Source organism: Urtica dioica, chromosome 7 (genome assembly GCF_054948205.1).
Source record: "Urtica dioica subsp. dioica isolate 48M chromosome 7, U.dioica_male_clone48M_v1_H2, whole genome shotgun sequence".
NCBI classification, from domain to species: domain Eukaryota; kingdom Viridiplantae; phylum Streptophyta; class Magnoliopsida; order Rosales; family Urticaceae; genus Urtica; species Urtica dioica.
This window is the reverse complement of record NC_142762.1, coordinates 48,976,802-48,999,853: the sequence shown is the minus strand read 5'-3', so window position 1 is coordinate 48,999,853 and position 23,052 is coordinate 48,976,802. Positions and strand designations below refer to the sequence as shown.

Here is a 23,052-nt window from a genome sequence, read left to right as displayed (position 1 = left end):
ATTAAAAATCGGGCACCATTTGAAAGAGTTTTTGTAGTTTCAAATTTCGCAAGTTTTTCGTGTACTAACCCATTTGGCTTAGGAGAGGTTTTATGAAAATTTTGAAAAGATCGAAAACTAATGATACGCCCACATATATACGAATATAAGGTAACCATTATCCCAACAAGCCAAGAATCTTAAAAATTGGGCACCATTCGAAAGAGTTATGCTAGTTTCAAATTTCCCATGTTTTTCGTGTACTAACCCCTTTAAGTTTGAAGAGGTTTTATGAAATTTTTAAAAAGATCGAAAACTAATGATAAGTCCACATATTTCGGAATATAAGGTAACCATCATCCTAACAAGCCAAGAATCTTAAAAATCGGGCACCATTTGAATGAGTTATGCTAGTTTCAAATTTCGCAAGTTTTTCGTGTACTAACCCCTTTGGCTTAGGAGAGGTTTTATGAAAATTTTGAAAAGATCGAAAACTATTGATACGCCCACATATATACGAATATAAGTTAACCATTATCCTAACAAGCCAAGAATCTTAAAAATCGGGCACCATTCGAAAGAGTTATGCTAGTTTTAAATTACGCAAGTTTTTCGTGTACTAACCCCTTTGGGTTTGAAGAGGTTTTATGAAATTTTTAAAAAGATCGAAAACTAATGATACGCCCACATATTTAGGAATATAAGGTAACCATCATCCTAACAAACCATGAATCTTAAAAATCAGGCACCATTTGAAAGAGTAATGATAGTTTCAAATTTCGCAAGTTTTTCGTGTACTAACCCCTTTGGCTTAAGAGAGGTTTTATGAAAATTTTGAAAAAATCGAAAACTAATGATACGCCCACATATTTAGGAATATAAGGTATCCATCATCCTAATAACCCAAGAATCTTAAAAATCGGACACCATTCGAAAGAGTTATGCTAGTTTCAAATTTCGCAAGTTTTTCGTGTACTAACAACCCCTTTGGGTTTGAAGAGGTTTTATGAAATTTTTAAAAAGATCGAAAACTAATGATACGCCCAAATATTTAGGAATATATGGTAACCATAATCCTAACAAGCAATGAATATTAAAAATCGGGCACCATTTGAAAGAGTTTTTGTAGTTTCAAATTTCGCAAGTTTTTCGTGTACTAACCCATTTGGCTTAGGAGAGGTTTTATGAAAATTTTGAAAAGATCGAAAACTATTGATACGCCCACATATATACGAATATAAGCTAACCATTATCCTAACAAGCCAAGAATCTTAAAAATCGGGCACCATTCGAAAGAGTTATGCTAGTTTCAAATTTCGCAAGTTTTTCGTGTACTAACCACTTTGGGTTTGAAGAGGTTTTATGAAATTTTAAAAAAGATAGAAAACTAATGATACGTCCACATATTTAGGAATATAAGGGAACCATCATCCTAACAAGCCATGAATATTAAAAATCGGGCACCATTTGAAAGAGTTATGGTAGTTTCAAATTTCGCAAGATTTTCATGTACTAACCCCTTCGGCTTAGGAGAGGTTTTATGAAAATTTTGAAAAGATCGAAAACTAATGATACGTCCACATATTTAGGAATATAAGGTAATCATCATCCTAACAAGCCAAGAATCTTAAAAATCGGACACAATTTGAAAGGGTTATGGTAGTTTCAAATTTCGCAAGTTTTTCGTGTACTAACCCCTTTGGCATAAGAGGGGTTTTATGAAAATTTTGAAAAGATCGAAAACTAATGATACGCCCACATATATACGAATATAAGGTAACCATAATCCTAACAAAACAAGAATCTTAAAAATTGGACACCATTCGAAAGAGTTATGCTAGTTTCAAATTTCGCAAGTTGTTCGTGTACTAACCCCTTTGGGTTTGAAGAGGTTTTATGAAAATTTTAAAAAGATCGAAAACTAATTATACGCCCACATATATAGGAATATAAGGTAACCATCATCCTAACAAGCCATGAATCTTAAAAATCGGACACCATTTGAAAGAGTTATGATAGTTTCAAATTTCGCAAGTTTTTCGTGTACTAACCCATTTGGCTTAGGAGAGGTTTTATGAAAATTTTGAAAATATCGAAAACTAATGATATGCCCACATATTTAGGAATATAATGTATCCATCATCCTAACAAGCCAAGAATCTTAAAAATCGGGCACCATTCGAAAGAGTTATTCTAGTTTCTAATTTCGCAAGTTTTTCAAACCCCTTTGGGTTTGAAGAGGTTTTATGAAATTTTTAAAAAGATCGAAAACTAATGATACGCCCACATATTTAGGAATATAAGGTAACCATAATCCTACAAGCCATGAATATTAGGAATCGGGCCCATTTGAAAGAGTTTTTGTAGTTTCAAATTTCGTAAGCTTTTCGTGTACTAACTCCTTTGGCTTAGGAGAGGTTTTATGAAAATTTTGAAAAGGTCGAAAACTAATGATACGCCCACATATATACGAATATAAGGTAACCATTATCCAAACAAGCCAAGAATCTTAAAAATCGGGCACCATTGGAAAGAGTTATGCTAGTTTCAAATTTCGCAAGTTTTTCGTGTACTAACTCCTTTGGGTTTGAAGAGGTTTTATGAAATTTTTAAAAAGATCGAAAACTAATGATACGCCCACATATTTAGGAATATAAGGTAACCATCATCCTAACAAGCCATGAATCTTAAAAATCGGGCACCATTTGAAAGAGTTATGATAGTTTCAAATTTCGCAAGTTTTGCGTGTACTAACCCCCTTTGGTTTGGTAGAGGTTTTATGAAAATTTTGAAAATATCGAAACCTAATGATACGCCCACATATTTAGGAATATAAGGTATCCATCATCCTAACAAGCCAAGAATCTTAAAAATCGGGCACCATTCGAAAGAGTTATGCTAGTTTCAAATTTCCCAAGTTTTTCGTGTACTAACCCCTTTGGGTTTGAAGAGGTTTTATGAAAATTTTGAAAAGATCGAAAACTAATGATACGCCCACATATATACGAATATAAGGTAACCATTATCCTAACAAGCCAAGAATCTAAAAAATCGGGCACCATTCGAAAGAGTTATGCTAGTTTCAAATTTCGCAAGTTTTTCGTGTACTAACCCCTTTGGGTTTGAAGAGGTTTTATGAAATTTTTAAAAAGATCAAAAACTAATGATACGCCCACATATTTAGGAATATAAGGTAACCATCATCCTAACAAGCCATGAATCTAAAAAATCGGGCACCATTCGAAAGAGTTATGCTAGTTTCAAATTTCGCAAGTTTTTCGTGTACTATCCCCTTTGGGTTTGAAGAGGTTTTATGAAATTTTTAAAAAGATCAAAAACTAATGATACGCCCACATATTTAGGAATATATGGTAACCATAATCCTAACAAGCAATGAATATTAAAAATCGGGCACCATTCGAAAGAGTTATGCTAGTTTCAAATTTCGCAAGTTTTTCGTGTACTAACCCCTTTGGGTTTGAAGAGGTTTTATGAAATTTTAAAAAAGTTAGAAAACTAATGATACGCCCACATATTTAGGAATATAAGGTAACAATCATCCTAACAAGCCATGAATCTTAAAAATCGTGCACCATTTGAAAGAGTTATGATAGTTTCAAATTTCGCAAGTTTTTCGTGTACTAACCCCTTTGGCTTAAGAGAGGTTTTATGAAAATTTTGAAAAAATCGAAAACTAATGATACGCCCACATATTTAGGAATATAAGGTATCCATCATCCTAATAACCCAAAAATCTTAAAAATCGGGCACCATTCGAAAGAGTTATGCTAGTTTCAAATTTCGCAAGTTTTTCGTGTACTAACCCCTTTGGGTTTGAAGAGGTTTTATGAAATTTTTAAAAAGATCGAAAACTAATGATACGCCCACATATTTAGGAATATATGGTAACCATAATCCGAACAAGCAATGAATATTAAAAATCGGGCACCATTTGAAAGAGTTTTTGTTGTTTCAAATTTTGCAAGTTTTTCGTGTACTAACCCCTTTGGCTTAGGAGAGGTTTTATGAAAATTTTGAAAAGATCGAAAACTATTGATACGCCCACATATATACGAATATAAGCTAACCATTATCCTAACAAGCCAAGAATCTTAACAATCGGGCACCATTCGAAAGAGTTATGCTAGTTTCAAATTTCGCAAGTTTTTCGTGTACTAACCCCTTTGGGTTTGAAGAGGTTTTATGAAATTTTTAAAAAGATCAAAAACTAATGATACGCCCACATATGTAGGAATATAAGATAACCATAATCCTAACAAGCCATGAATATTAAAAATCGGGCACCATTTGAAAGAGTTTTTGTAGTTTCAAATTTCGCAAGTTTCTCGTGTACTAACCCCTTTGGCTTAGGAGAGGTTTTATGAAAATTTTGAAAATATCGAAAACTAATTATACGACCACATATTTAGGAATATAAGGTATCCATCATCCTAACAAGCCGATAATCTTAAAAATCGGGCACAATTTGAAAGAGTTATGCTAGTTTCGAATTTCGCAAGTTTTTCGTGTACTAACCCCTTTGGCTTAGAAGAGGTTTTATGAAAATTTTGAAAAGATCGAAAACTAATGATACGCCCACATATATACGAATATAAGGTAACCATAATCCTAACAAGCCAAGAATCTTAAAAATCGGGCACCATTCGAAAGAGTTATGCTAGTTTCAAATTTCGCAAGTTTTTCGTATACTAACACCTTTGGCTTAGGAGAGGTTTTATGAAAATTTTGAAAAGATCGAAAACTAATGATACGCCTACATATATACGAATATAAGGTAACCATTATCCTAACAAGCCAAGAATCTTAAAAATCAGGCAACATTCGAAAGAGTTATGCTAGTTTCAAATTTCGCAAGTTTTTCGTGTACTAACCCCTTTGGGTTTGAAGAGGTTTTATGAAATTTTTAAAAAGATCGCAAACTAATGATACGCCCACATATTTAGGAATATAAGGTATCCATCATCCTAACAAGCCAAGAATCTTAAAAATCGAGCACCATTTGAAAGAGTTTTTGTATTTTCAAATTTCGCAAGTTTTTCGTGTACTAACCCCTTTGGCTTAGGAGAGGTTTTATTAAAATTTTGAAAAGATCGAAAACTAATGATACGCCTACATATATACGAATATAAGGTAACCATAATCCTAACAAGCCAAGAATCTTAAAAATCGGGCACCATTCGAAAGAGTTATGCTAGTTTCAAATTTCGCAAGTTTTTCGTGTACTAACCCCTTTGGCTTAGGAGAGGTTTTATGAAAATTTTGAAAATATCGAAAACTAATGATACGCCCACAAATTAAAGAATATAAGGTATCCATCATCCTAATAAGCCAAGAATCTTAAAAATCGGGCACCATTCGAAAGAGTTATGCTAGTTTCAAATTTCCCAAGTTTTTCGTGTACTAACCCCTTTGGGTTTGAAGAGGTTTTATGAAATTTTTAAAAAGATCGCAAACTAATGATACGCCCACATATTTAGGAATATAAGGTATCCATCATCCTAACAAGCCAAGAATCTTAAAAATCGAGCACCATTCGAAAGAGTTATGCTAGTTTCAAATTTCGCATGTTTTTCGTGTACTAACCCATTTGGCTTAGGAGAGGTTTTATGAAAATTTTGAAAAGATCGAAAACTAATGATACGCCCACATATATACGATTATAAGGTAACCATTATCCTAACAAGCCAAGAATCTTAAAAATCGGGCACCATTCGAAAGAGTTATGCTAGTTTTAAATTTCGCAAGTTTTTCGTGTACTAACCCCTTTGGGTTTGAAGAGGTTTTATGAAATTTTTAAAAAGATCGAAAACTAATGATACGCCCACATATTTAGGAATATAAGGTAACCATAATCCTAACAAGCCATGAATATTAGAAATCGTGCACCATTTGAAAGAGTTATGCTAGTTTCAAATTTCGCAAGTTTTTCGTGTACTAACCCCTTTGGCTTAGGAGAGGTTTTATGAAAATTTTGAAAATATAAAAAACTAATGATACGCCCACATATTTAGGAATATAAGGTATCCATCATCCTAACAAGCCAAGACTCTTAAAAATCGGGCACCATTCGAAAGAGTTATGCTAGTTTCAAATTTCGCAAGTTTTTTGTGTACTAACCCCTTTGGGTTTGAAGAGGTTTTATGAAAATTTTGAAAAGATCGAAAACTAATGATACGCCCACATATATACGATTATAAGGTAACCATTATCCTAACAAGCCAAGAATCTTAAAAGTCGGGCACCATTCTAAAGAGTTATGCTAGTTTCAAATTTCACAAGTTTTTCGTGTACTAACCCCTTTGGGTTTGAAGAGGTTTTATGAAATTTTTAAAAAGATCGAAAACTAATGATACGCCCACATATTTAGGAATATAAGGTAACCATCATCCTAACAAGCCATGAATCTTAAAAATCGGGCACCATTTGAAAGAGTTATGATAGTTTCAAATTTCGCAAGTTTTTCGTGTACTAACCCCTTTGGCTTAGGAGAGGTTTTATGAAAATTTTGAAAATATCGAAAACTAATGATACGAAAAACCCAAAGGGGTTAGTACACGAAAAACTTGCGAAATTTGAAACTACCATAACTCTTTCGAATGGTGCCCGATTTTTAAGATTCTTGGTTTGTTAGGATTATGGTTACCTTATACTCGTATATATGTGGACGTATCATTAGTTTTCGATCTTTTCAAAATTTTCATAAAACCTCTCCTAAGCCAAAGGGGTTATTACACGAAAAACTTGCGAAATTTGAAACTACAATAACTCTTTCAAATGGTGCCCGATTTTTAAGATTCTTGGCTTGGTAGGATGATGGTTACCTTATATTCCTAAATATGTGGGCGAATCATTAGTTTTCGATCTTTTCAAAATTTTCATAAAACCTCTCCTAAGACAAAGGGGTTAGTACACGAAAAACTTACGAAATTTGAAACTATTATAACTCTTTCAAATGGTCCCCGATTTTTAAGATTCATGGCTTGTTAGGATGATGGTTACCTTATTTTCCTAAATATTTGGGTGTATCATTAGTTTTCGATCTTTTTAAAAATTTTATTAAACCTCTTCAAACCCAAAGGGGTTAGTACACGAAAAACTTGCGAAATTTGAAACTACCATAACTATTTCGAATGGTGCCCGATTTTTAAGATTCTTGGCTTGTTAGGATTATGGTTACCTTATACTCGTATATATCTGGGCGTATCATTAGTTTTCGATCTTTTCAAAATTTTCATAAAACCTCTCCTAAGCCTAAGGGGTTAGTACACGAAAAACTTGCGAAATTTGAAACTACCATAACTCTTTCAAATTGTACCCGATTTTTAAGATTCTTGGCTTGTTAGGATGAAGGTTAATTTATATTCCTATATATGTTGGCGTATCATTAGTTTTCAATCTTTTCAAAATTTCATAAAACCACTTCAGACCCAAAGGGGTTAGTACACGAAAAACTTGCAAAATTTGAAACTAGTATAACTCTTTAATATAGGGCGATCTTTTAGATTCTTGTCTTTTTACATTGATGGTTATCATATTTTAGAGAATAAATATGCATATAATTAGTTTTCGATACCTGTAAAAATTTTATAAACTCTCTTCAAAGGCAAAGGGGTTAGTACACGAAAAACTTGCAAAATTTGAAACTACGATAACTGTTTTATATGCTGTGAGATTTTTAAGATTCTTGTGTTTTTTGGATGATGATCACCATATTTTACAAAATAAGTTGGCGTATCATTATTTTTCGATCGTCATAAAAATATAATAAATCATCTTCAAAGCTAGAGGGGTTAGTACACGAAAAACTTACGAACTTTGAAACTACCATAACTCTTTCATATGGTGTGAGATTTTGAAGATTCTTATCTTTTTGGATCATTGTTATCATATTTTTTAGAATAAGTAGGTGTATCATTATTTTCTTATTCCTATAAAAATTTCATAAATCCTCTTCAAATTCAAAGGGTTTAGTACACGAAAAACTTGCAAAATTTGAAACTACCATAACTCTTTCATATGGTGCGAGATTTTAGATTCTTGTCTTTTTTACATTGATGGTTATCATATTTTAGAGAATAAATATGCATATAATTAGCTTTCGATACCTATAAAAATTTCATAAACTCTCTTCATAGGCAAAGGGGTTAGTACACGAAAAACTTGCAAAATTTGAAACTACCATAACAATTTCATATTATGTTAGATAAGATTCTTGTTTTTTTTTTTTTGGATGATGATCACCATATTTTAGAGAATAAGTAGGCGTATCATTATTTTTCGATCGTTATAAAAATTTAATAAATCATCTTCAAAGCCAGAGGTGTTAGTACACGAAAAACTTGCGAACTTTGAAACTACCATAACTCTTTCATATGGTGTGAGATTTTGAAGATTATTATCTTTTTTGGATCATTGTTATCATATTTTCGAGAATAAGCAGGGGTATCATTAGTTTTCAATACCTATAAAAATTTCATAACATCTCTTCAAAGCCAAAAGGGTTAGTATACGAAAAACTTGCACTACCATAACTCTTTTATATGGTGTGCGATTTTGAAGATTCTTGTCTTTTATAGATGATGGTTACCATATTTCGAGAATAATAGACGTATCAATAGTTCTCGATCCCTATAAAAATTTCATGAATTCTCTTCAAAGCCAAAGGGGACAGTATACAAAAAACATGTAAAATTTGAAACTACCATAACTTATTCATATGATGCGAGATATTGAAAATTCTTGTCTGTTTTAGATTATGGTTACCATATTTTTGATAAACTAGTGTCGAGAAAGTTCGTTCTATAAGCACCGTAAGGTGGAAAGAATCGTACAAAAATTATTTACGATTAACGAGCTGCGATCAATTGAAAATTCATTATTTTCTCAAAGATATTAGCTTTGAACCGTAATTGATTGTTGGAAAATTATATTTTTTTTCAAATAAGTTGGCCTTTTCAAGGTCAACCCGGCCTATCCCCTTGTCCAGGTGGTCTAAACAAGTCAATCACCCCGCCTAGATGGTTCAGGCTAGTGGACCGCCTCATCCATGCCACCTCAAAGGTTATTGAAGTTTCAAATATTGACTTCTAATTTGAACATTAATTTTGCCTAACTTGTAGCCTTTGGGGGTTGGCGTAAGAATAATGTGCTTCTACTTATTTGACTTTTTTTTCTTACTAATTATAGTTTTATTTTTTAGTCACCGTTAATTTAAAATAAGGGTAAAATTATTTGAAATTAAAAAAAAATTGTATAATTAATTCTTCAAAAATTCATCCGTGTAAATATTGTCCCTAGAGGCATCTCTCAGCACCGTTTATAGATGGTAAGATTTTGATTTTGTGGTAAGAAGTTGATATAATATTTGTTCCGACAATTTAGGTTGTAAACGGGAAAGAAAGAAGGGTAATATTTGAAGATTATGGGCCGTAAATAAAGGGAAAAAGGGTATGAATGAAGTGAGTTTTACGGTGGGGCCCGAAAAGTAAGGGGTAGGCATCTCACGCGCTCGGCCCATCCCCCCACCCTTCCTTGATGGATCTCGTCCCCCTTCCCATTTCTTCTTTTTTTTTCAATATTTCAATTTCTAAGTGAGAGAAGAGCCAGAAAGAGAGGAGAGAGACAGAGAGAAGGGCGAGAGACAGAGCTCGGTTGGATCCGATCCGATTCGAATTGATCCGATCCGATGGAAGCGGAGGGCGAGAAGAAATCGAGCGTGTCCAATGTGGGAGCGTGGGGGATGAACGTCGTCAGCTCCGTCGGCATAATCATGGCCAACAAGCAGCTCATGTCTGCCTCCGGATATGCATTCTCTTTCGGTACGTATGTTTATATGTGTGTGTGTGTGAGTGTATATATATATATATCGAGAAAGAGAGATTGAGAGAGATCGAGGTCGGGATTAGATCTGAATTGTGTGTGTGACTGAGTGAATTCAGCGACCACGTTGACTGGATTCCACTTCGCGGTGACGGCTCTGGTGGGCGCGGTGTCGAATGCCACGGGGTACTCGGCGTCCAAGCACGTGCCACTGTGGGAGCTCCTCTGGTTCTCCCTTGTCGCCAACGCCTCCATCACCGGCATGAACTTCAGCCTCATGCTCAACTCCGTCGGCTTCTACCAAGTAACTCTACAGTCTCCTATCTCCTATGCATATATGTATATGTGTGTGTGTTGTTGTTGTGACTGATGACCAGCTGTCCCTCAGATCTCGAAGCTGAGCATGATTCCGGTGGTGTGCGTTATGGAGTGGATTCTGAACGGCAAGAACTACTCGAGGGAAGTGAAAACTGCGGTGGTGGTGGTGGTGATCGGAGTGGGCGTGTGCACGGTGACGGATGTGAACGTGAACGCCAAGGGCTTCATATGCGCCTGCGTGGCGGTGCTCTCCACGTCGCTGCAGCAGATTGTGAGTCTCCCTTTGAATTATAATGATGATATGAGTTGATGAGAATACAATTAATAATGATGATGTGGTTGTGTCGTTAGACGATCGGATCGCTGCAGAAGAAGTACTCGATCGGGTCGTTTGAGCTGCTGAGCAAGACGGCGCCGATCCAGGCGGTGTCGCTGCTGGTGTTTGGGCCGTTTGTGGACTACTACCTGGGGGGGAAGCTGGTGACGAGCTACAAGATGAGCTCGGGGGCGGCGGTGCTCATTATGGTGTCGTGCTCGCTGGCGGTGTTCTGCAACGTGAGCCAGTATCTGTGCATAGGGCGGTTCTCGGCGGTCTCCTTCCAGGTGCTGGGGCACATGAAGACGGTGTGCGTCCTCACCCTCGGCTGGCTCCTCTTCGACTCCGAGATGACCTTCAAGAACATCATGGGCATGCTGCTGGCGGTCCTGGGCATGGTCATCTACAGCTGGGCCGTGGAGGTGGACAAGGCCCGCTCCAACAAGCCCAACTCCAAGCACAGCCTCACCGAAGACGAGATCCGCCTTCTCAAGGACACCAACGCCGCCGACGCCCCCTCCTCTCCCCGCCTCCAACTCGCCGACGCCAAAGTATAAGTATAATACACACTTGTATCATTATTTATTCGTTCTTCTTGTAAGGGAATCCACACACAAAAAACACCAACTTAATGCCATTACTCACTCTCTCTCGCTCTCTCTATTTATTGTTCATCATGTACCGGTCCTCCTCCTCGTTGTTTGATTAATCAATGTCCCATTCATAATAACTAGACTCTGTTGTGAAAACGCCGCTCAACAAGTAACAACGCACCAACGCTCTCTTCTTGTGTTTGTGTTGGGGGTGGGGAATAAGGGAGTATCAATAATTGGTGATCCTACGTTATAATGGCCCACAATTGGGCTTGGGCCCATCTCCCAATCCTTGCTTTGCTTTGCTTCTTTTAATGACAAAGCGTCCCACTTTAATGGCATGGGAATTCATCTTTCGATTATTAAATTTTTTCTTCTTCTTTTTGGAACAGATTTAGCACGTCTCTTCTTTGTTGAAAGGCAAGAGTAGGCGGTGAATGAGTTGAGTCCAGTGTTGTCTGTTTGTGATGCATGTACACACACAATGATACTCGTACATAAAATAAAAAGATAACAAAAAAATATAATATATATAAAGAGTGATACGGAAAGAAGAAAAAAGAGTGCGAGTAATAGTGAAAGAGAGGTTACTACTAATATTAATAGAGATAAAGGGAGTGGAAGAGAGAAGAGTTGAGTAGGAGTTAGTGAGCGGCAGAAGAAGAAGAAGCAAGAGAAGGAAAAGGCGAATGGTTGAATCGGATCGTATTCTGTGATGGGGTCAGAGCAGAACAGGTTTCCAGAAGAGCGGGTAAGTACAGATCTGATATTGGGAGTATTAGGGTTTGTGGGTTGTTTGTTAGATCTGAGTGTGATCCCATGGAAATGCAGCGGAAGCGCTGGGCCGGCTGCTTGTGGTGCTTCGGGGGCCACAAGGCCGGCGCCGGGAAGCGCATTGTGCCGTCCACGCGCCTCCCAGCGGACGCGGGCGGCGCCGTCGCTCCGCAGCCCCAAGCGGCGCAGGCGTCCCTGCTGGCCCCGCCGTCGTCCCCGGCGTCCTTCACCAACTCGGCGCTGCCGTCGGCGGCCCCGTCGCCGGCGTGCTTCCCGTCCCCTGGCGGGCCGTCGTCGACGCAGTATGCGACGGGGCCGTACGCCCACGAGACGCAGCTGGTGTCGCCGCCAGTGTTCTCGACGTTCACGACGGAGCCGTCGACGGCCCCGCTGACCCCGCCCCCGGAGCTGGCGCACCTGACGACGCCGTCGTCGCCGGACGTGCCGTTTGCGCGGTTCCTGTCGTCGGACTGCACGTCCAACTTCTTCTGCCCGGCCACGTTTGCGCAGTTCTACCTGGAGAACCCCCAGGCCGGCGGCAGGCTGAGCGTGTCCAAGGAGTCGGACGTGTACTCGGCCCAGCCGCCGCCGCGCATCTCCAAGCAGGATCCGGAGGAGATCGAGGCGTACCGTGCCTCGTTCGGATTCAGCGCCGACGAGATCGTGACCACCGCCCACTTCGTGGAGATCTCCCCGGAGGACTCCTCCTCCTCCTTCACTCTGCTCAAGCCCCTCAAGACAGCAGTGGCGCCAGGTACGTGATCTCTTCTGTCTACTTCACTTCACTTCCGAGCAGTTAGTGATGATTGTTGTTTTGCTCAGATGAGAAGCGGTATTTGAGCGACGAAGAGGACATCTTTGCGAAGATGGGATCATCAAACAGCCGCAAGTACCACGTCTCCACCTCGGACGCAGAAGTGGATTACAGACGAGGGAGAAGCTTGAGGCACACCAAATGAGCATCTCCCTCTAACCTTCCCCTCTAACCACATCTCCCTCCTATAAATTCATGATTCATTCATTTCCTGCTCTCTCTCTCTCTCTCTCCTTCCCTTGTTTTTGTTTGTACAAACTCTATATATATATGATGATGATGATGATGATGATGATGATTTGGTGCTGATTCCCGTCCTACTCTAATTCCACTAACCAGTGCGATTTCAACATCAATTATGATTTCGGACAACTATAAATTATACTGATTGCAACACTTAAAATTGGAAATAAGTGGAGTGAATTGAAATAGTCAAAACAAAAAACGCGTTTCATTGGACTTGGACGTAAGAGGACTCCGTGGGTTTGACTAAATGATATACCGCAATGAAGATAAACAATAAAATAAAATCAAAGCTATTCATTCAGAGAGAGAGAGAGAGGAGCGCAACATAGATGAGTGGTATGAATAAGATGTTAAAATAGGTATGTTGTTGAATCAATTTTGGAAATTGTTGGAAATATTTCGTGGATCATAGTCTTTTGTTGTTGACAACATGTATTCAGACTGGTTGTTCTTGAATATGGTCATGTATTGAAATTGGTTGTTCTTGAATATGTCCATGTTTTGCAGGCCACACAAGCATTAGTTATATTTGAAATGTTTTAAGAACAACTCATGTCTTTTGCTATTATATTTGTTATGTGTCTTTTTTGTGAAGGGTTGTAATCATTAATGACCATGGTATGAGTCTTTTTGGTGAAGAGTTGTAATTAGTAATGATCACGTTATGTGTTTATATTTTGAAGAGGGTCGTAATCAATTATGAACCTTTTTTATGGGTCTCTTTTGATGAACACTGATCATGTTATGGGTCTTTTTTCTTTTTCATTTTTTGAAGGGTTGTAATCAATTATGAACTTTTTATTGGTCTCTTTTGGTGAACACTTAGAATATGAATGAATATAGTCCAATTGAGTAAAATTATATGTTCATTTTCAGTGTATGATACGCAAATGATATACCAAAACTCATAGCCAAACTGCATAACATTACATTAAGCAACAATCTCAAAATGCATAGCAAAAAACAGAGACAAACTGCAGTACAAGAACTTGACAATTTAAACCACGATTACAGCAATAATAACAACCAGAAATACACTTAATGACAGCGTCGACACTCCATTTTTTTCAGTTTAACTCCGCCCACAAGGTCTTGTCAACGGATTGTACTCCACAATTGCAAAACTCCTGACCACTTGTCGAGCCTCGCGACGAATTTTAACGGGGTAAATGTAGAGAACGATGGCGCTAAACACTATTTTGGGTATTTTTACCGTCGAAAAAAACAGAGGTATTAAAATGTATCGAATAAAAAATTGGGTACTTACGCCAATAACCCATATAAAAGCATATATCACTTTCCGTTCCGTCAATTATATTAAGATTGAATCGTTAGGCAATTGGCCGGCTTGATTTAGTTGACCGTAGCACAAACATGAATGAAGAAAAAAAAAATATGTACATATGTAAAACAAAAAATGATCAGGTTTCGTAGATGGTGGAGAGACGGAGGCGGAAGGAGCGAACGGCCATCTTTGCTCGTCTGGAGGCGGCCCTCTGCAGCTTTGTGACGGAGGAAGAGCGGAGCAGCCTACTGCGTTTACTATTAACGGTGACGTGGCAGTCGTAGTCCAAGGGGTGTTTGAAGTCGTCGTCGGAAGGGGATATGCGGGAATTCTTCGTTGTGCTGGTGTTGTGGAGGGCGGCGGCGGCGGTGAGTGTGAGGGCGGCCATTTCTGGGGCGGAGAGAGGGCGTTGGAGCTTGGATGGGTGGAGGGCGAAGTAGATGTGGCCGCCTTGAAGGTGGTCCCCGGCTCGCAGTGTCGGGATCGGTTGGTCCAAGTACAAGTCGTCGGAGTTGCATATGAAGCACTCTCCGGCCGCCACGACTTCCTCCGCCGTCACCCCCGCTCTGTACTCCCGCAGCTCTCCGTCTACCCCTATCACCTTCACTCGATACCCCCGTGACGATGCAGACGATGACGGCTTGGTTACGCAGAAGTGAAAGCAGGACTTCATTTCGAAATGAATATATTATTAGGTTTGTTGTACCGGTATGAACATGATAGATATATATAGAACTGGGAGGAGTGAGAGAGACGGAAGCGCGTAAGTGCGTATGCATGTGCGTAAGATTGCCAATGTTGACCAGGCCACGCGTATGTGCCTCATCGCATCACCCACACAGGTTGACTTGATACATTAATTACACAATAAATAAGTTTGACTTTTGTGTATAATAATGTTGGTCAAGGATGGAGAAGGTAATAGAGGAGGTTGTTGTGGAAGGGGTCGGAGAGATGGTCGAGCAGGTTTTGAAGGGGGCCTTTGGAGGTGAAGGCGGCCTGAGCGGAGAAGCCGAGCCAGGCGAGCATGGCGAGGCGCCCGTTCTTGATCTCCTTGACTTTGAGGTCCTCGGAGGACAGCCCCAGGGGGTCGAACAGGGGGCCCCCCGGGTAGTTGATGTCTCCCGGCAGATAGATTCCAAGCGGCTCCAAGGCTTCGATGCCGCAGTAGCGAGCGTACTCAGGCCCCACCTATAGATACCATCATCATCAGTAGAGAGAGAGAGAGAGAGAGAGAGAGTGAGAGTGAGAGTGCAAGTGCAAGTGTCAAACCATGAGCAGCGCCTGGCAGATGGCAATGACGGCCACTCCTTGGCTGCCGGCCAAGTGGAGGCCGGGGACGCCCAAATAGTCCAAAGTGTCGCCCTTGAGCTTGGAGTAGCCCACTCGCCACCACACCGCCTCCCCAAAGTGGACCCCACCCCACATCTGCAGCGCCTCCGGGATCACCGCCCCCATCGCCCCCAGCATGGCCCACCGGCAGTGAAGTATCTCAAAGCTAACCACATAATCAGGCAATATATATGCACAACACAAGAAACAAGTCTTCTTCTATGCTTACTTGTAATAGGCTTGCAGCGCCTGGGGGTCCTCTGCCAGCCCCGCCACGTCGAACCCGTAATCACCCGCCACCTCCCCCCTCAGATACGCCGGATACTCGTACGGGATGGGGCCCAGCCACCGAGGCCGCTCCGCCCCGTACCACAAGCTCTCATCCCTCGCCTGTCTGCGCACCTCCGCCAACGTCGCAGCCTTGTCCAACTCCAACTTCTTCCGCCGCTCCAGCCCCCTCTGCAGCCACTCCCCGATCCGGCTGTTTGCGATGCCCTTCACCGCCGCAAACGGGATCGCCGACACCACAAACACTCCTGCCACCTGCATCACAACAACGCCACTCTATATCTACATGTATCATTGCCAACCAAACCACTAGTAATTACCTCTTCCCACGACGCTCTGCAACTCCGGCGACACCAACAACAACCAGCTCTCCCTCCCACGCACGCACCACTCATTTCTTATCTCTCTTTTCCTTATTTATCTTTTCAAACAGAACAAATATTGTTCACGATATTTTTTTTGCTTCCTTTCAATTAAAGCATCTTTCATTTATGGGTATTTTAGTCTTCTACATTCAATAAAGCACCACCAAACGGCTTGGACAAGGTGGTTCTTAGCTTTTCAAGCTGATTTTTTTGTTTCTTGCTCTGAACTTTTCAATGTGATTGAAGTTGGTGATGATCTACCTCTTCTTCATCGTCCAGGGTCGCCATCCGAAACTAACTCAGCTCACAAGGAATCACAGACAAGTTGACTCTATAAGGAGTGTCATTCCTCGGGCAATGCGTGACAAAGTCGAAACAAAGCCGCTACATCTGATCTAAGTCATCTAACTCATGACTTACTATTTCTCTATTTGGAAAAAAAATATAAGTTGCTTGCATATTTTTATGACCACATACAGTTACACTGATCAATGTGGAAGATAAGATTGACCACATACAGTTGAACTCTTGAGAAAATAAGATTTGTAAGATTACATATAGTTACGGTCGCCTTTGTCAACCTTCCATTGCCGATATGATCCAACGGTTTACAAGCTATGAATTCTCTCTGCTGGAACTGCCACACCCTTATCATTTCATTTATTCATTTGTACATCCACATCCACACTCAGCAAAGTCATGGATTCAGTGGTCAGAAAATCTTAATTGAATAAACAACAAATTCGGCTACACAAAAGTATTTAACAATAACAAGTTCTTCATATACAACGAGCGGAAAGGAGAGAATAATTTTTTTTTTTTTTTTTTTTAAGTTTGTAAGGTTCGCTAAGGTCATACATATGTGTACAAACAAAGTGACACTTAACTCAACCAACCAACCACAAAGAGAGACATAGTGAAGAGAAGAGATGGAAATAATAAAAGGTAAAAACATGAAGAATAGGAGGAGCACACAAGAATTTGGGCAGAGAGATGAGTTAGGAGGAAGATGATGCCATAGCAGCGACATCTTTGGTGGATCGGTTGTACTTCATGTGACTCTTGACGAGCTGGCCAGCTGCGATGGCTGACATCAAAGAGAGCTCGCCGGCGAGCACAGAGCCGGCTACGATGGTGGCGAGCAGCCTGGCGTTGAACCCCGGGGAGTCTTTGTTGGACCCCTTGACCCCCAGCAGGTTGAGGCAGGCTGCCTGAGACGGCAGCTGAGTGCCCCCGCCAACAGTCCCAACCTCGATGGAGGGCATTGTGACGGAGACGTGAAGGTCTCTGCCTGCGTTCACGGGCTCCATCATGGTGATGCAGTGGGAGCTCTCGATGTTCTGCGCGGGGTCTTGGCCGGTGGCTATGAAGATGGCCGAGACGATGTTGCTGGCGTGGGCGTTGTAGCCTCCCAGGGCCCCCGCAATGGCGGACCCGGCGAGGTTCTTGAGCATGTTGAGCTCGACCAGCGCACCCACGCTCGTCTTCAGCACATTCCGCACCACGTGCTCCTTGATCACGGCCTCGCACACCACCGACTTCCCGCGCCCTTCGATCCAGTTGACCGCGGCCGGCTTCTTGTCGGAGCAGAAGTTGCCTAGACATGAGCACGTACTAGTTAGACAAGACATTGTTGGAATTCGCATTCGCAACTTTCATTGCAGGCATTCGTGTTGGTTTACCGGATATGCCGATGACGTCCATGTCGGGGAAATCGGCCTGAAGGAAATCGAGAACGTTCTGAACCCCTTTGGAGACCATGTTCATGCCCATGGCGTCGCCGGTGGTGCAGCTGAAGCGGGTGTAGAGGTTCTTGCCGGCCAGGGAGCAGTGGACGGCCTGGAGGCGGGCGAAGCGGCTGGAGCGGTTGAAGACGAGGGAGAGGGTGTCCAGGTTGGCGGGGTCCTCGAGGAAGAACTTGAGGTCGGCGGCGCGCTTGGCGGAGGGGAAGCGCACGACGGGGGCGCGGGTCATGGCGTCGCGCAGGAGCACGGAGGTGGCGCCGCCGGAGAGGAGCACCGCCTTGCAGCCGCGGTTGGTGCTGGCCACCAGGCACCCCTCCGTGGTGGCCATGGGCACCATGAACTCGAAGCCGTCCAGCACCAGCGGCCCCGCAATCCCCACCGGGATCTGCACGTACCCCACCGGCATCTCGCAGCACTGCCCCAGGATCGTCCTGTAGTCGAACCCTTCCACCGGCAGCCCCCCCAGCGACCGCCCCGTCGTCCTCTGCACCGCCTCTCGCCGGATCGCCGCCGCCCGCCCGCAGTCTCCCACCCGCGCCTCCAGCGAGTACGACGCCACGCTCCCCTCCACCACCGCCTTCACGATCTCCTCGTCGTCGCCGGACAGGACATCCACCACCGCCGCCTCCTCCTCCAGCTCCCACACGTCGCCGGACGACCGGGAGATGAACGACTGCACGAAGTCGATGCCGAAGAAGCCCAGGAGGTAGATGAAGGAGGCGATCAGCGCCACGATGCCGGAGATCTCCGCCAGGTTCAGCACGTGCAGCGGCGTCGACGTCCTGATCTTGTCGCGCCACCGGTGGAGCAGGTAGTACGCCACCGAGAAGAACAGCGTGAAGAACACCGCGTTCGTCAGATACAGCGGCAGCGGCAGCGCGTCCGACGCCTTCGACTGCTCTTCCGCCACCGCCGTCGTCTTCTGAGGAGGCCTCGGCGGCCGCCGCCGTACGTCCATTGCTCGATTATTATACACACACAAAGAGAGAGAGAGAGAATGAAGAGGAAGGAGGACTCGAGAAGGTCACAGCACTTTCCCTCTCTCTGCCCTCTACTAATCAATTTTCATTTTAAATTCTATTAGGAGGAAGGAAAGGAATACTAATCTGCTCGCACGTGTGTCGGCACGTGCCATCTCTGCTTTGAATTAATATCCATTAGAAAAAAGAAAGGAAGCAGGTGGAATCCATCTGGTTGGTTGGATCCACTCCGAGTCGGACAAATGAAAGACAAACAAAAATATATATGAGATTTAAATACAATCACAATCATGTTCAATTTCCAGGCTCCTCTCAACTAAAAACAAAAAAGGGGGCCACGTTGTCACTAACTTCAAACTGCTTTTTCTTTTCATTATTCATTATTGTTGGGACGCCTTTTGTGGAAACAAATTTCCAGCGCATAGCAAAACCAAGCATTTATTATTACGAAGCAATTAATCTTTGTCATTCAAACTTCAGCATCAACACACCAGCTACAACTTTAGATTGCATTCGATTCAAATTGGATTTCTCTTCTTTCTATTCGGATTATGAGACGCTCTCAAGTTTGATAAGTTTTAACAAATCTTAATGACTTGGCCGTTTCCTATCCAATATATCTCCGAACATGTGTTTGTCAAACCTAAATAAATAATTATGGACATCAAAATAAAAAAGACCAAAGCTTTCGATTTCGATACTGAATTATTCGCTACCGGAATTCTCATTCCGGTTGCTAAGCGGTATGGAAATTCATGTTTCTATCAAGGATCAGATGTTCTGGGTAGCGACCGGAAGGTTATACTTGCGGTCCTTCCAATTGGGTTAAAAACTTTATTTTATTTATCAAAAAAGAAATTCACAGCCGGTTGATATCCAACTATCGAATATCCAACGGTTGAGAACAATAGATTCCGTTAGACAACGGTAAAATTTGTAAATAAAGAATCTTTTTCTTTCGACCTCTCAACTTATTTCTCTTATTAATTAGTACCCTTACTTATTTCACATATTTTTCTCACAGCCTCAATATAATATTCTCACAAAGTTTTACGAAATTTTTTCAATTAATTATTCTTCATTATCCCACTTTGACATTCTAATCCCTACTTTAAAAACTTAACGAACGGGTTCACAGCCTTGAAGACCTGAATAAGATCGATCCGAGGTGATATGCGATTTGGCGAAGAGAAGACTCAGTGCCAAACACTCTTTTGACGTTGACATAGCACGGAGTACTGCCATAGCTTCACCACCAAAGGTGACCGACGCCGCACTTTTATCGCAATCACTGCTAAGTCTCCGTCTCCCATCATATCATCACACAAAAACGATCATACTTGGGTTCACGTGACTGAAATGATAACTAATTTGAAAAGGAATTAACTAAAACATAACATGTTATTTCTTCTCATATGTCTTTATCACTCTATTTTGATTGCCTGCATACAACCCTACCCGACACATTTGTACATACTGAAAAAAAAATGTATAAAGAGAACAATGCTCAGATCTATTACTCTTGAAAAAAGAAAAACAGATATTTTTGTTTGCAAGAGATGAAGAAACGGAAACTCGGGTAGTGAAAATGTACATTTTGGTGGCTGATTGCAGCAGCAAGGGAGAGCATCACAACTCAAAGCAAAGTTTCCAATGGAGCTCTACGTTATGTTCGGGTATTAATGGATATCCAAATGAAACATAAAGATAAGAGCGGCAAAATTAAAGATGGGCTATGCGAATGCACGTGTGCACTCATGGCATTAACAGTAAAAATCATACATATATATTACTTTTTGTAAGCTGAATAACATACATAGCATCTGATAATCAGTGACGACGACGACGATGATGATGAAATAGGCAGAGGAGGGCGGCGGTGGCATGCCCCACCAGCCGTAAATCGGCATCTGTTATTATTGTTTGTGAGCAGGGCCATGCTACTAGTACAGTAGTAGCATTATCACATTTCACGCAAACAAAAACAAAATAGTAATAAAGGGATTCCATTATATAATATATTATTGCACCACTCACAGCCACTCATTCACTATTATTTTTCTAGTGTTTGGAAAATGGCAGAGGTAGGCACAGAGGTAGGGGTGATGCACGTGCAAGTAGATTGCAGCGTTGAGTTGAATATAATCGACGAAACGATGGCATAGGATCAGAGGTACCGTACGAGTAGGCGACTAGTGTTATTGTACTAGTCGACTATGGAAACACCCGCACGCATACTCTCTCTGCTGGCATTGAATGCAGGTGTATATAATATAAAATGGATGGAGGATATATGTGGAGAGTGGAGACACAGAGTGTTGTGATGGTGGTGAATGGGCATGGGCTTCCCCCGGGGTTCCGGTTCCACCCGACGGACGAGGAGCTGATAACATACTACTTGGCACCCAGGGCGTGCAACATGCGGGTGAGCGGCGGCGTGGAGATGGCGGAGGTGGACCTTAAGCGGTGCGAGCCGTGGGAGGTGGGCGCCATGGTGGGGGAGGAGGACAGCAGGGAGTGGTACTTGTTGAGCCTGCGCGACCGCAAGTACCCCACGGGGCTGCGCACCAACCGCGCCACCCAAGGCGGCTACTGGAAGGTCACCGGCAAGGACAGGCACGTCCTCGACTCCCACACCAAGGCTGTCATAGGCTTCAAGAAGACCCTGGTGTTCTACCACGGCCGCGCACCCAGGGGCCTCAAGACCAACTGGGCCATGCACGAGTACCGCCTCCACCTCCACTCAGACTGGGTGCTCTGCCGCATCTACCTCAAACCCTCTCCTACTTCTACTCCTCCACCCCATGACATGGACATGGACATGGACATGGACATGGACATGGACATGGACTTGGACATCATCTCCGCCCTTTGGCCCACTACTACTACTACTATCACTATCTAGATATGTCACTCTTTCATTATGTATTCCACTATATCATCGTGTTCATGTTCATGTTTCGTATATATTGAATTCAATGGCATTACCAAACTGCATTTCTCCTTTTACTCACTAGTAGTAGTAATAGTATTGAATTTGAATTTGGGGCGCGAGGCCTTACAAGTCCTCTTGCGGTACAGAGAGAAAGAAGAGTCAAATTCAAAGACAGGGCGGGGGAGGGGGAGGGGGAGTGGGGTTCTTGTCCTTGCGGTTGCGCTTCCGCTTCCGGTGATTGGTGGGGAGAGGGAGAGGGAGAGGAGGGCCAGACACCAAAGCAGGGAACCCAACAGCAGGGATTCCAAAAAGAGCACAGCAGACTCCTGCCTCAGGTACTGGTTCTCCGCGCAGCAGCACTGCAGAAGGCGGCTCAGCCTCCGGCACTCCGCCTCCAACAGCCGACTCTTCATCTCCAGCTCCTTCACGTACGCCTTCTTCCTCTCCCGCGACCGCACCGCCGCCTCCCTGTTCCGCATCTGCCTGCAACTACGTACTTATATTCATTCATTCATTCATTCTCACACTATTAATTTCACAATACCTTGGTTGCTTTTTCGGCTCTTTCTCCTCCGCCGCCATCACATCCGACACGAACTTGTCGCAGAACTCCGTCGATGACTCGCCCATCAATTCCTCCCCGTCGTCCTTCATCAACTCCTCCTCGATCTCCATGAACACCTTCCCCCACTCCATCTCCACCTCCAATTTTTTTTTTTTTTAATAAAACAACAGAACAGATCACAGGGAGGACGAACAAAGCAAACTGGATCTCTCTTTATTTATGGGAAACAAACACAAACACCCTTCCCTTCGTCGCCAAGGAAAACCAAGCGACACGTAGGATGTGCCAATGCCGTCACTCGCCTAATAGGAGTATGCCGCGTGGACTACAAAATTATTGAATAACAGATTAATGGGCCTGACTTATTATGCCTTCATCAAAAAGAGCCCAGCCCATCACTACAGAAATCCAAGATAATCCCTTATTAGCATTTCTAAACTCGTTTTTCACAATCAACAAAAATGATACTGGCCAAATCTATTAGTCAAATTTGGAGAGATAATATTTTGTGTACTTTTTACCCTCTTGTTTTATTTTCTTTTCTTTTTCTCGTCTCTTTATTCTCTCTTCTCTCCCTATGAACAATAATTACCTGCTTGCTTAGGCTCTCGCTCTCGACCTCACCATCAAGGTCTATTTTCTTTAAGTTTTTCGTGAAGTGAAAATGAAAATGCTTT

The 23,052-nt window shown here is 42.1% G+C and overlaps 7 protein-coding genes across 8 annotated transcripts; 3 read left to right on the top strand and 4 right to left on the bottom strand.

Moving 5' to 3' along the window:
- Positions 1–9,534: 9,534 nt before the first annotated feature.
- LOC149392616 (Nucleotide-sugar transporter family protein) lies at positions 9,535–11,268 on the top strand. Its single transcript, XM_089618920.1, has 4 exons — positions 9,535–9,818; positions 9,939–10,123; positions 10,208–10,408; positions 10,489–11,268. The coding sequence occupies exons 1-4, from the start codon at positions 9,686–9,688 to the stop codon at positions 11,008–11,010; spliced, it is 1,041 nt and encodes a 346-aa protein (XP_089475046.1). The 5' UTR covers positions 9,535–9,685; the 3' UTR covers positions 11,011–11,268.
- Positions 11,269–11,368: 100 nt separating this feature from the next.
- On the top strand, positions 11,369–12,926 carry LOC149392615 (hydroxyproline-rich glycoprotein family protein). The gene is made up of 3 exons (XM_089618921.1): positions 11,369–11,797; positions 11,878–12,574; positions 12,643–12,926. The coding sequence occupies exons 1-3, from the start codon at positions 11,762–11,764 to the stop codon at positions 12,777–12,779; spliced, it is 870 nt and encodes a 289-aa protein (XP_089475047.1). The 5' UTR covers positions 11,369–11,761; the 3' UTR covers positions 12,780–12,926.
- An 850-nt stretch (positions 12,927–13,776) lies between these two features.
- Positions 13,777–14,862, bottom strand: LOC149392614 (uncharacterized). Its single transcript, XM_089620900.1, has one exon. It carries the CDS (start codon positions 14,836–14,838, stop codon positions 14,302–14,304), a length of 537 nt encoding a protein of 178 aa, XP_089477026.1. The 5' UTR covers positions 14,839–14,862; the 3' UTR covers positions 13,777–14,301.
- Positions 14,863–15,068: 206 nt separating this feature from the next.
- Positions 15,069–16,314, bottom strand: LOC149392613 (Chlorophyll A-B binding family protein). Its single transcript, XM_089620896.1, has 4 exons — positions 16,106–16,314; positions 15,727–16,040; positions 15,438–15,663; positions 15,069–15,356 (listed from the first exon to the last, which is right to left on the bottom strand). Exons 1-4 carry the CDS (start codon positions 16,178–16,180, stop codon positions 15,069–15,071), a joined length of 903 nt encoding a protein of 300 aa, XP_089477022.1. The 5' UTR covers positions 16,181–16,314.
- A 578-nt stretch (positions 16,315–16,892) lies between these two features.
- On the bottom strand, positions 16,893–18,985 carry LOC149392612 (3-hydroxy-3-methylglutaryl coenzyme A reductase 1-like). Its single transcript, XM_089620892.1, has 2 exons — positions 17,833–18,985; positions 16,893–17,747 (listed from the first exon to the last, which is right to left on the bottom strand). The coding sequence occupies exons 1-2, from the start codon at positions 18,851–18,853 to the stop codon at positions 17,149–17,151; spliced, it is 1,620 nt and encodes a 539-aa protein (XP_089477018.1). The 5' UTR covers positions 18,854–18,985; the 3' UTR covers positions 16,893–17,148.
- A 2,076-nt stretch (positions 18,986–21,061) lies between these two features.
- On the top strand, positions 21,062–21,804 carry LOC149392611 (protein CUP-SHAPED COTYLEDON 3-like). Its single transcript, XM_089620897.1, has 2 exons — positions 21,062–21,696; positions 21,727–21,804. The coding sequence occupies exons 1-2, from the start codon at positions 21,154–21,156 to the stop codon at positions 21,778–21,780; spliced, it is 597 nt and encodes a 198-aa protein (XP_089477023.1). The 5' UTR covers positions 21,062–21,153; the 3' UTR covers positions 21,781–21,804.
- A 59-nt stretch (positions 21,805–21,863) lies between these two features.
- On the bottom strand, positions 21,864–22,622 carry BZIP60 (basic region/leucine zipper motif 60). Of its 2 annotated transcripts, none has more exons than XM_089620898.1 (2): positions 22,355–22,622; positions 21,864–22,299 (listed from the first exon to the last, which is right to left on the bottom strand). In XM_089620898.1, exons 1-2 carry the CDS (start codon positions 22,504–22,506, stop codon positions 21,882–21,884), a joined length of 570 nt encoding a protein of 189 aa, XP_089477024.1. In that variant the 5' UTR covers positions 22,507–22,622; the 3' UTR covers positions 21,864–21,881. The 2 variants fall into 2 exon arrangements, with proteins under 2 accessions (XP_089477024.1, XP_089477025.1); XM_089620899.1 differs by having other exon boundaries at positions 21,866–22,293; positions 22,355–22,612.
- Positions 22,623–23,052: the final 430 nt, after the last annotated feature.